General features: G+C 33.2%; 2 protein-coding genes across 2 annotated transcripts; both read right to left on the bottom strand.

Annotated features, from left to right (window-relative positions):
• Positions 1-281: 281 nt before the first annotated feature.
• On the bottom strand, positions 282-1,528 carry LOC108997230 (heavy metal-associated isoprenylated plant protein 24-like). Its single transcript, XM_018973410.2, has 3 exons — positions 1,431-1,528; positions 1,018-1,230; positions 282-873 (listed from the first exon to the last, which is right to left on the bottom strand). Exons 2-3 carry the CDS (start codon positions 1,175-1,177, stop codon positions 578-580), a joined length of 456 nt encoding a protein of 151 aa, XP_018828955.2. The 5' UTR covers positions 1,178-1,230; positions 1,431-1,528; the 3' UTR covers positions 282-577.
• Positions 1,529-6,241: 4,713 nt separating this feature from the next.
• LOC108997229 (aspartic proteinase-like protein 1) lies at positions 6,242-11,523 on the bottom strand. The gene is made up of 10 exons (XM_018973409.2): positions 11,000-11,523; positions 10,504-10,642; positions 9,464-9,705; positions 9,101-9,328; positions 8,830-8,968; positions 8,683-8,753; positions 8,499-8,598; positions 7,804-7,864; positions 7,555-7,626; positions 6,242-6,623 (listed from the first exon to the last, which is right to left on the bottom strand). Exons 1-10 carry the CDS (start codon positions 11,320-11,322, stop codon positions 6,367-6,369), a joined length of 1,632 nt encoding a protein of 543 aa, XP_018828954.1. The 5' UTR covers positions 11,323-11,523; the 3' UTR covers positions 6,242-6,366.
• Positions 11,524-12,555: the final 1,032 nt, after the last annotated feature.

Below are 12,555 nucleotides of genomic sequence, written 5' to 3'. Positions count from 1 at the left end.
TAGACGTTACGTATATTAGAATCTTGTATAAATCCTTTTTGACATATATGGTCATCACTGATCGATGCATGTCTGGTGAGAGCCGTTTTAACCCCTCAATCAGTGATCCGTTTTCCATCAATAAGTAATTCAAGGTATCAGCTTTATTTATCTTTTAGAAAGTAGTTCTAGTTTTTCCTTTTGGAATATGGTGATCTATGAGTAGTTGGTAGCTTCCCGTACGTATATTGCACCTGGGAATATTATTATCAACACCATGCAATATTAATCTTGAATCTTGATGAAAAAGGTCAATTGCACTAGGACGACATAAATCTATACTCCTATACTATTGATCGAGCTCATGACAAGACATGATGATGAGCAACCCACATGCACCATGTCCCATTCAGAACATATATAGATCAAGCTCATGATGTTCTTCACCACAAAAACCTCGCAAAGAAAATTCACAAATAAAAAAAAAAAAAAAACGAAGAAAACAATACATGATCAATGGCCGCAATATGTATATACGGATTTTCTTTACAGTGACCATCGATGTGGCTTTTTCTTGAAGATTTTTGACAGAGTAACTCTACATGATGGTGCAGGAATTTGGGTTCTCATCGCTGAACATAAGGGTGTAGCTGTCGTTCATCGTAGTCTCTTTAATGGTGGCTGTGTCGGGAATGCCCCTCACCATATTAGGAGGTGCCTTCTTGTCATATGCCTGAGAAACATAAGGATGAGCCACCAGTGTGTATGGAACATAAGGCCATAGCTCCACCTTTTTCTTCGTTGACTGAGCTGCCTTCAACACCTTCTTTGCCTCCACATATCCTGTCACCGTCGCCTTCTGCTGTTTCAAGTCCACGTCCACAGATTTTGCCCCTGCAAACAATTAATTCAAAAACGTCAACACCATGAACAATGAAAATGCATGCCATGTTTTAATTTCTCTGGCTAGCTCACGATCTGCATGAAACTGCATGCAAAAAAAAAATGATGAGAAATATAAATATTTATATATAATACCTTTTACACCAGAGAGAACTTTCTTGACCTTACGCTCACACCCTTCACAGTCCATTCTGATTTTGAGCGCCACAGTTTGTATTTGCTTCTTCTTCTTCTTGCCCTTTTTGACACTGCGTAGCAGATCGGACAAGTATTCCAAAGTACCTTCAACTCCCATCTTCCGTCTCTTCAAAACACTTGATTCAGGGTGTTGCTGTCTTGGATAAGCTTCTGTAAAATAAATAATAGAGCAGATTGAGATGCAAAAGATTAGAGAAAAGCTAGCTGGGTACGTTGAGAGATGATCAAAAGGTCGAAGTATAAGCAACAAAAGGGAAAGGGGAATAGTCTAGCTACTACTCCAAGTGGCCATGAACTAAACGCAGGAGATCAATAGAAATGGAAGAGTAGTGAAAAGAGACGACACGTACTACGACAGTTCACAGCTTCTTAGCGTCGAAAGATCAGAACACACAAGTCCAAGAGAAAATTGTTTCAAACGTTGCTCTTTCACCCTCACCACTTTAGGCTTTTGCTCTTATAATAATGAATAAGCCTTTGCTACGTACTGCCTCCTTATATAGGCATTTCATGACCATTTCCTTAAAATTAAACGTACAGCTTAATTTTAGGTAGACTTGAGAATTGCCTAAAAGACCATATTTTCTAGTCTTAGAAACAAAGTTTCATGCTTTGGGGACACGAAAGGTTAAAGTAATTAAACAACAGTTAAGTTTTGTGGACTATGCCTGAGGAAAGAGATCACTTTGTCAAATTAAACTTTGAAGAAATAAATTAAAACACCCAACTAATAATTATTAAACTTTGATACTTAAATCCATGTTGATGGGGACGACATGGATATGGATGGCATCGATATCATCAGATACCATGTTGCAAGTAATCCACATGACACGTGGATAGGAAAAACATCTCGATCATGAATGGCTGATCAAACCATTATAGGCACGTGGCAACAAATACGTACTTTAACGAAGACGGTGATTGTTTCAACCTAGCTAGCCTGTTAAAAGGGGAGTGGTACTCTTCTATAATCTCTAGCAATGTGTCCACTTGGGAACTTGTGATTGGTGTATATATGATCGATGCTACGTACTTTCAAAGGAAACAGAAAAGGTATAACGGGACGGTGGGACTGTAGAGAAAAAAGAGGAAGATGAAAGTGGCCAAAAATAAAAGAAGAATAGACAAAGCCATAAATGGGGTTGGCTGCTGTGCCAGGTGGCTGATCAAAGCAGCTAGAAGATTCACCACCTTTGAGGGGAAAAACAATTAGGTCTCTTGGGCTTTTAGCGAATGGATTTCTTCGTTTCCATGAAAACGAAGTTTCCCTTCGTTATTATCTTTATCATAGGAAAAAATATATTTATAATTATAAATTATATAATCGTCATGTAATTATTTAAAAAATAAATAAATATAATATAATATCTATATAAAAAGAATTAATTTTTTAATAATAAACTCTATTTTTTTTTAAAATAATTATGCGACATTTACGCATTTTACGATTATATGTAGAATTATTTTTATTATAGGTGAGACTAGTGAACAATATATATATATATATATATACACACATGCATATATACATATATCATCAATAAATTATATTGTGATACGTCCGTCAATTTAAAAGTAAAATAAAATGAAAAATTATGTATCGATTAACATGAGTGTCAAGTTAGTTTGTATCTCTATCTTTATAATAATAATTAATGTAGATAAGAATTTAGAGAAGTTGAAAAAAAAAAAAACATATTTTGCAATATTGGAATTAACTTCGTAGTATCTAAATCATATTACAAACTTGTGTGATCTACAAGCTGCTAGCTAGCTGCTCATCCATGCATATATGATCCTTAATTGGATCATTTAATTAATTTATTTCTCTGCAATTTGACTTTGATTCTATATTATATCATGATATATCATCCACTCCGCCCATATATAATTTTATCCAAATCATCAGTACTTTTAGGTGGATCGGAGCACGCAACCACAAATTAGAGGGATAGATTAATGGTCTCTCTCATATACATGACCATTGTGAAGGAAGAAAATATATTTATAATTATAAATTGTACAACTGTCGTGTAATTATTTTGAAAAAATAAATAAAACATAGGTCGATTCACATAAAAATAAGAAATTAATTTTTTAATAATAAATTTTATTCTTTTTCAAAACAATTACACAATGTTTATATCTGTGCAGCTCTCCTTAATTAATTTGTGGATCTTAATTACTTGAAGATTAAGTCAATGTGATTACTATTCACATGGTCTCATTAACTGCATGCTGCCTAATTTAATTGGATCATCATCGTCTGAATAAGCTGTAATATTTTTTGCGTCCAAAGTCAATGTTGTCCCATGCATTCCGTTTAATTGGGAACTATACATACAAATTATATACATATATATATTCAGACATCATATGTATGAGCATATGCATGCATTTGAAATGTGCTGTACCTTTAATCCTAATTGCTACGAACCATCCCTCCTCGGGAACCCTTAATTTTATAAAAGAATAATAGTATATATTATATTCTCATCTTATTTTTATTTTATTATGTAAAATATGATATATTATTAAATAATAAAAAATTATCTAATAATAAAAGTGATACATCTTATATAATAGAATGATAATATAATGTATATAATTTTTTTTTCTGAAATGCGTGCCACCTTTAAATTAGTTCACAACCAACAAATACTCATGTAATGCTAGGTACAAATATACAAATTTTATAAGAATTTTATAAAAATCATGTTGATCCATAAAGAATAAGTTTTTTATATTTTTTTATGGTAAAATTTATTTTATTTTTTATTTTTTATAAAAAGCTTAGCTCGAGATTTATGCATTTAAATTTGTATATATTATTTTCAAATATATTTTCTGTTGACAACATGCATTAAATGAAATGTCATAACTCGATGTTAGTCACGTGTCATATACCGTCCATCGCCATCGCCAAATCAAAATTCTGGATTTTTCTTAGACCCCATAGATATAACCCGATTTCATGACATGCATCCTTATCTACATATGTACTGAAATACTTTAAAAAATATATATATATACCATATCATATTGTATGCATATTATATTACACTATATCGTACTAGTTGGTCAAAACTGAACAGACTGCAACTCCAGATTCAATGGCTATAATTTAACAAATAATTGACCACGTCTGATCGAATGGTCTTTTCGTTCCTCCTCCTTTTATAAAAAAAATATATACATGTAAAAGTATGGTTTTTAAACCATTTATAGAGGCATGGAGAGGGGTGGTGATCGTAGATTTGTAGGAGAAAAGGAAAGGCCCCCTACTCCCAACCTACAACTGCTCTGCTCCCAGCAGGCGCAGAAAAAGAGGACTCTAGTCTGCAACGCAAGGTGCACGTACGGGGCCATATATAAGTGGAAAATAAATATTCCCGGATTCGACCTTTTAAGAACGGGGCCAGATTTATTATACAACTTTCATCATATTTTACATTTTATATTTTTTTTGAGTTTATTTTTTTAAAATTATTTCAAATTTTTTATTTATTAATATTTAATAAAAAAAATAAAAATAATGTGAAATGTAAAGTGTTAGGAGATTGTGAAAATTTTTTGTATAAAATAAGGGTTCGTTTGTCTTCGTAGATAAAATAAAATGAATTAAAATTAAAATTAAAAAATAAAATAATATATTAATAATATATATTTTTTAATATTATTTTTTTTAGAATTTAAAAAAATTGAATTGTTTATTAATTTAAAAAATTATAATAATTAGATGAGATGAGATGAATGAGAGGTTTAGATTCAAAACCCACCTCAACTCATCTCATCATTACAATTTTTTCAAATTCTCACACAAAATATAATAAACAATTCAATTTAATTTTAAAATAATTTTTTCAAAATCTCACACAAAATATAATAAATAATTCAATTTTTATTCTACTATTCACAAATCATCTCAACTTATCTCTGAATCCAAACCTCTCCGAAATGAGATGAAATGAGTTGATAAATTTCTTGAAAATAAATGAGGTGTAAAACACACTTCACTTTTTATAGTATTTTATATAATAATATTTTTTAAAAAATGGTATTTTGTAAAATATTTTATAAAAATAACATCATGTTATAAAAGAGTAATACTATATTATATACTTTCATCTAATTTTTATCTCACTATGTAAAATATGACATATTTTATTAAATGATAAAGAATAATCTAATAAAAGATCATCTAATAGTGATAACTATATTACATCTTATATAATAGGATGAGAGTGAAATAACAATATGATGTATACAATTTTCTTTTATAAAAATATTCTTATTTTGTAATACATATTATGAAATATATTATAAAATATATTATGTGGATATTATCAGGATGAATGTTGCACCTCTTCCTCTACGTGCCAAAAGTTTCTAGCCTAAACGACATAAATGGTTTTTTATAAGAGGATTACTATTACTAACGAAAAAATTTCATAAGAACTTTATAAACTGATATAACTTCATGCATAATCTTACGTACCACACCAATATATATCAATTTATAAATTTATTTTTATAAAATAATTTTGCAACTAATGCAGACAAATACCCAAGACGGCAAGACCTAGCCTCTTTGAATTTATTTATTTTTTTCACTGAAAATAGGAACGGTCGTATTGTCCAGTTAAAATAGAAATAAATATGTAGGAAGCTTCTTGTACTAAATAAATGAAGTTACCACCACCGCACACTAATATTGTCAGTAGATCGACATGGTCGTTTAAGTTAAGTCCTTCGCCAATCAATGATAATTGATAAGGTCCAATTAAATAACACGTAACCACCGACCAATTCCTTTAAAAAATAAAGGAAAAGAAAAAAAGGTAGTCAGTCTCCGCCATGTCCCCGAGTGGCCGGTAATTCAACAATCCATATCTTGATTCAACATGTTCTTCAATACAATCCTGGAACCATGTCTCTGCCGCCCCTCTTGAATGTTTATCCTTTTTTGAATTTTGTGACATTCAACTTTGTTCATATACCTGTCTTTGTTTTCTCCCAGCATTATAATTACAATAATACACCGACCTCTTCACAGACACAAACTAGGTGGTTGAATCTCCCTTAGATTTGCTAGAATACAAGGTTTCACTAAAATATTTCAATAAACAGACAATAATTTAAGCGTTCAGAGCATAGATGAACCAGATCTGAGGTCATTTAAATAAACAAGACACATATATAGACCAAAAGTAGATACCAAAACTCCCCCCAATCAATGCAATAACCGTGTCCGGGAGAGTCGGATAAGAATATATATAGAATTTACAAGTCAAAGGTAGAGAAAATTAGGTGACCAGCACACAGACATACCAGATGTGCTAATGAACTAATCAAACCAAGCCATAAGGGAATTTGGCAAGGGGTAGCTTCTGAGGAATGTGACGAAGCCTTACCCGCAGGGGCAGGTGGAATCACTTGTGTGTTCGGGATGCTCTGTTGCTCATTAGTTGGCAATGGGTTCGGCGATCCATCATCATTTGGAGGTGTGAGATGCACTTGCTTGCCATTTATATCTTGACCTGTACAGTCAAGGTGGTCTACTAGTAAGAAACTTAGAATTACAAACATTTTTCCCAGATTAGAAAGCTATGCAGCATTATGACAGATCAAAATTCGTTTTACCTACAGTTTAGAGGACCAAATAGTGAAGCAAATAAATGAATTCAAAAATTAACCACAGGACAAATGATAACAAACTACACAAAAGTATAATCAACAACTCACTATTAAAGTTCTAAAATGTAATGTAAATGAGGAGAATATTGAAGTCAGTACTCAACGAAATGCTACAAGATTTGGGGAGTTCATAAAGCTGTGATATCGAGAGATGAAGGAAGGAGAGTTGGGGGGATATTTGGGATGCGGTTTCGGATTTCCCACATGGAGTTTGTTGGAGCTTATGTGGCACATGCAATCCCTACATGTCAACAGAAAATTTGCTAATCACTGAAGTACATGCGGATATTCTTCTAAGTAAGATAGAAAGTCTTTTTTTTTTTTCCCTTCTCTATTGAATGAGTAATCTCCAGTGCTAGAAAACTTTCTTCTTCAAACTTTTTTTTTCAAAATCTTAATGTCAAAAATCGAGTGGGTTAGTTGTGGTAACAAAGGCAATACAATAAAAGGTATTTTTAGTGTGCGAAGAGTAGGGATAGGTCAACAAAATAAAATGAAATCATGAGGTGGCTCAATAGAATACAAGGAAAATGATTCAGAAATTATATAGTCAATAGATTTGCATAGAGTCTGTAATTAAAAGTATTATCAAAAGAACTTCTGCTAGTTCCCTGTTTTAATTTTGAGAGGTCTGTTTATAATTCCACAATATGATATAGCTAAAAAACTCTGACATGTAGTTACAAATTCTGGTTAAATTTGTAGGATGAGCAGAAATGATTAGAAAAATCAATTCTTGAAAGGAACAGAATCAAAGAAATCTTCTGTACTTACAATTGGATTTTGACCAAGCCAACTTCATATGTTCCCTATCAAAAACTATGCGATAACCCATCATATAGTTCTCTGCACCAAATGTGTTAATCAGAGTCATCGATAATTTGCATGTGCAAATTAGTATGTGTGCAAGTGACGCATCAAACACAAAAAAACATGCATTAGTATATCATGAGGACTTTTTGCAATAGATCAAAATTAACAGCAAATAGTATGGGAATGCAACAAGTAGGGAGGTATACTCACGTCCAATTATACCATAGTCATAATCCAACGGCAGTAAAGTTAAGCAGAATGTTGTAAATCCCTGCACCGCAGCTCAGAAAATTGATATTTAACATTACAACCACATTCCATTATACGAGCAGTCCCCACATCAAATCACTGAAGAATATTTTCTAGAAAAATAACAAAAATATATTTTCAGGCTTCCCAGCTTCTAACAACAATAATATTTCAAGGTTCAAGGAAACCTAAACCATAGAGGTGAAGACTTCTAGAATTAATTTATAAATTAGTACTGCCACTTCAAACAGCCACATTACACCACTGATGTGACAGGCAAGTATTGGAAGTTATGCTTTGATTTTTGAATTTCAAATTTTTTTTGTGGCTAGTGCATTCTTGGACACATCAGTGGTGTTACGGTGGAAGTATTGCAAGTAGCATTATTCTCTATAAATACAGACTTCATTGACAGGTAAATTCCAACACGTATTTCCTGATGCAATGTGCAAAAAATTATTTAAAACTGTCAATAGTTCCAAGTCAAGAGATAAAGGTGTCTGAATGTCTCGACTCACAACAACCAATGTCATACTCGTTCCTCAGTGAAGTATCAGAAATTTGCTTGGACTTTCTTGCAAACCAATGGCTTTTGGAATAATATTTGCATGAGCTTATGTTCAAATGGGAACAAGTTAGAATGTAGATTCACTTACCGGATTCTCAGGGTCAGAATATATGGGACTATGGATTAAAAAGCTTTGGTTCATTATGAACACGAGTCTCATGGTAGGAATGTTATGCAACTCCTGTGAACTGATGCACAAAAGAATGGACAACTATGAGTCCCATAGAAATAGGTAAAAGAATTTCAAAAGCTCTTCTCATCTACCATCCAACCTGGCATTATAGCAGTACTTAAAGGTGCTTTTTGGGACGTTGATCCTGGTAGCATTCACTTGTTTATCAAACTGTAATTAAAAGAAATAATATTTCAGGCCATAGAAGAGAAAAGTTTGCACTTCATAGATTAGGAACAGGAATCACCTCAGAAACAATTTTTTCACATATTTTAGTGGGAAAATATGTGAAGGATGAGCCACTGTCCACTAGAGCTTGGAATTGGGTTAGTTTGAGACATAAACTCCCGACACAATAATGCTCAAGTCCAACAAAATAGGCATCACTGAAATAATGAACAAACAAGTTTTACAAAGGCATACCAATAGTACTATAGCATCTCTGGAAGTAAGGCATGCAAAGCAAATTAGCTCGGCTACTAGAATTAACATGTCAAAAAGGTATTTAGATGGCATACTATTTTCCTGCAATAGGTAAGAATGAAGTAGATTGTTGTGTGGCCAACCCTTCATCCCCAAAAAGAATTCTCCCAGAATCCTTCTCATCGAAACAAAGTGAAAATGAATTTCGAACCAATCCTGCTTTTGCAAGTAAACTGGGAACCGAAATGTTTCCAGGTCCCAATCCCATAACACCATCAGGAGCAGCTCCATCCAGATAACCACCACTTTGTTTTCTACCACAGCTGAATTGATAAAATGTATATGAAAAAAGGTAATTCGATGAGTTCAAATATCGGTAAGAAAAGTGCTATACATGTTAGGTCCAAAAGATAACAGGAATCACAACAACAGAAAAAAGACAAACAATATAAACACACCCCAAAATGACTGAAGCTTGCACATGATTTTGTGTTGCATGATTGCTAACCAATGCCAAATGTAGTTTTTCCTCCACCAAAAAGCCAGAACTTGTGGTATTTTCAGAGTCATATTCAGCAATATATGGACAGGGCTCCTTCAAACCTTTACAATTGGCACTCAATTCGCACAAATGATCACTGCAAGGTAGGTGCTTGCTGGTGTTTGAGAAAGATGGGCTATACTCACTCAGATCCCTATCCTGCATAATAGATGCCCCAAAAACGAGGGAGCACCTGCCAATCAATCATTGGAATCAACTGCTAAATCTGTATCAGCTTTTAGCCGAACCAAAGAACAAGTGCAAGGCAATTACATTAAGACCCTTTCTTTATTTTTTGGAAATTGGAATGCAGAATCAAGTTCAGCGAGGAGCAAAAGGAAAGTGAAAGAATTAATTTGAAAAAAATAGCACTAATAAATATCAAGTCGAAGTCTTAACACTTTAAGAGCAAAAGAGTATTTCACATTCTACGTCATTTACAAATTACACATTCATTCATCTTATCGGTGATTAAAAATAGAAGATCACCGAGAATCAAACGCATCCTACTTTCCACTGAAATGTACAAGCAACTAGTCTGAATAGAGGGAACCTGAGAAAAATATATATTATTTGATAAAGCAAAGATCATAAAATACACTTCGGCAGGTGCTTGTATAGCCTTGTTAAGGATATATTTTCAATAATTAAACCTAACTCTTCTTATCAGCTTAAGATTTTGAGACAAGTGGTGGTTTCACAATCACATGCCTTTGCTAAAAACTGAGATTTATCACCAACACTTGCACCCTGCAGTGTTTCATCTTTTTTTTTCCCCCCATACTTTTTTGGATTTCTAGTATTTGAATCAACCAGAGATTTAGTTTTTGACATCTCTATCCATCAAAAAACTGCAATTATTGCAATTTTCATGCTTGGCTTAATGACAGTAACAAGAGTACAAAATTCCAAGTGAAGCAAAAAACGCTAAATAATAGCTAGTAAAGGCAAACCTACCAACATACTGTAGTAACCGGCAGACAACGGAGCACATTGAATGCAATCACATGGGACCCAAAGCAGATCGCTTCCAGCATCCAATGCAACAAGAAATGAAACCTTCGGTGTCCCTATATCAATCCATGTATAGTGCAGCCTGAAAAGATAGACGAGGTAGTTGAGCAGACAATATGTTCTTTACAATGCCCAATTTTTCGATGAGATAACGAATTATACCCTTTTTTCGTGTCTCTATTAATTTTAGAAACCGTGAACATTCAACCCTACTGAGATCTTCATCGCTAATTCAAAAGCTCGAATTAAAACAAACCCAAAATTAACTATATGATACTGTTCCAAGTGGTGTTCCAAAATTTAGAGACATGCCACGAAACCATAGAGCCCAAGACTACAGTCTGAGGTCTCTATGTTCAGCAAGAATCACATTTAGAGAGTGAATTCTCTCTCTTTCACTACGTTTTGTCGGGCACCAAACAAACTGAAGGTGACTCACCAATAAAGGGCATTCCCGAAGAACAAGGTCTCGCTCCCCTCGGAAGGAAACAGAAAGTCGTACTGCGAGCCGAGCTTCAACCTCTGCCTCTTCAAGTCATTTCTCAGCAGCAACTCGAAGTACTCAACGCTTTTCCTCTTCGGCCACGATCTCCCGTGCGCATTACCATCCCTCGAGACCCAAAGCGCCTTGGCCTCGTCGGAGAAACGATGTATGAGCTTCGATGAAAACGTGAGCGCCGCCGAGCAGCCATCCACGGAGAGGTAAGCCAGCAACACCAAAAGAACCGCACGATTCACCATAAGGACTCCAAAACAAACCATAAAGTACAAAATGTAGAGAGAGAGGGAGGGAGATTATGAGTATAGATCGGACGTTAAATGATCTCTGAAGTTGCAGAGTGAGCTGCTCTGCAGTGTGAGGACTCTCAGGAAGCAAGAAGACAATGCTAAACTGCGCGACGGGGGGTGTGGTGCGCACCGATTCCAACAATAATGAGCCCGTGAACGTGGCAGACTAGCAACAGGGATTTTGCTAAAAAGCTATATCATAGGGTAAGAATCTCGAGACATGTGAGCAATGTGCACCAAGCGTCGTGTAGTGGTAGGATGATTCAATTTGTTATGATAGGTGTTTATGATGTGATTAAGGAGAGACGCAGCGAGGGAGCGCCACGCAAAAGGGTTCGATGATTACATGACATCAAATCACCTTTTGAATTTTCGATTTTTTTTTTATTAAAAAGTAAATAAAATATTATATATCAATTATTATTTATTTTTATATTTTTAATTTTTTTTATAACTGTGCAAACTTTAATTTTAATTTAAAAAAATACTTAAATAATTTTAAAAAAATAAATTTATAAATTATCTTAATTTAAGATAATACGTGATATTATAAAATTATTTATATTTTAAAATAAATATTATATTATATAAAGTCAAATTAATTTATAAATTTATTTTTATATAAAAAAAATTTAATTATAATAATACGCCTCTTAATTTGATATATTTAAATTAAAAAAATAATCATTTTATTATAAAACTAGTAAAATAGTTGCATATTAATTATTATTATTATATCACTACTATAATTTGTATGCCATATAAAATTAAACATTTAAATAGTAATTGTAAAATCAATATTTGGTTTTCACATTTTAACTATTACAAAATTAATGATTGAAGTTTAATAAATTCTCAACTAGGATAATGGGAGATCACATATTAGTCTTTGATTGGTCGACATATGATATTAATATGCCTCACCAACTAATTGAAGGCTAACCCATAGCATACTAATATCACGTGACAATTTTTCCGTTAATTTTCTATCGTAAGATTATCGAATGTTTATTAAAATTTATGTAATAAAGAGGAAAACTATTAACAATATTCACTCAATCAATCGAAATCAAGATGCAACGACTAGAGACTCGCATATGGAAAAAAATCATTCAGCAATGGCTACACGCACATTTTCCATATCATTCATGTGGAAACTTCTTCCTAAGCACCGAATTCTCTTGTATTGTATTTATAATTTTGAGA

The sequence above is a fragment of the Juglans regia genome, chromosome 13 (genome assembly GCF_001411555.2).
Source record: "Juglans regia cultivar Chandler chromosome 13, Walnut 2.0, whole genome shotgun sequence".
NCBI classification, from domain to species: Eukaryota; Viridiplantae; Streptophyta; class Magnoliopsida; order Fagales; family Juglandaceae; genus Juglans; species Juglans regia.
This window is presented reverse-complemented; position numbering and strand designations above follow the sequence as displayed.

Coding starts and splice junctions, on each gene's coding strand:
- LOC108997230 (XM_018973410.2), bottom strand. CDS start 1,177: ATGGGAGTTGAAGGTACTTTGGAATACTTGTCCGATCTGCTACGCAGT. Junction 874..1,017: donor AGTTCTCTCTGGTGTAAAAG/GTATTATATATA, acceptor AATTGTTTGCAG/GGGCAAAATCTGTGGACGTG.
- LOC108997229 (XM_018973409.2), bottom strand. CDS start 11,322: ATGGTTTGTTTTGGAGTCCTTATGGTGAATCGTGCGGTTCTTTTGGTG. Junction 9,706..10,503: donor CCGGTTACTACAGTATGTTG/GTAGGTTTGCCT, acceptor TCTATTATGCAG/GATAGGGATCTGAGTGAGTA. Junction 7,865..8,498: donor ATTCTGACCCTGAGAATCCG/GTAAGTGAATCT, acceptor GCTGCGGTGCAG/GGATTTACAACATTCTGCTT.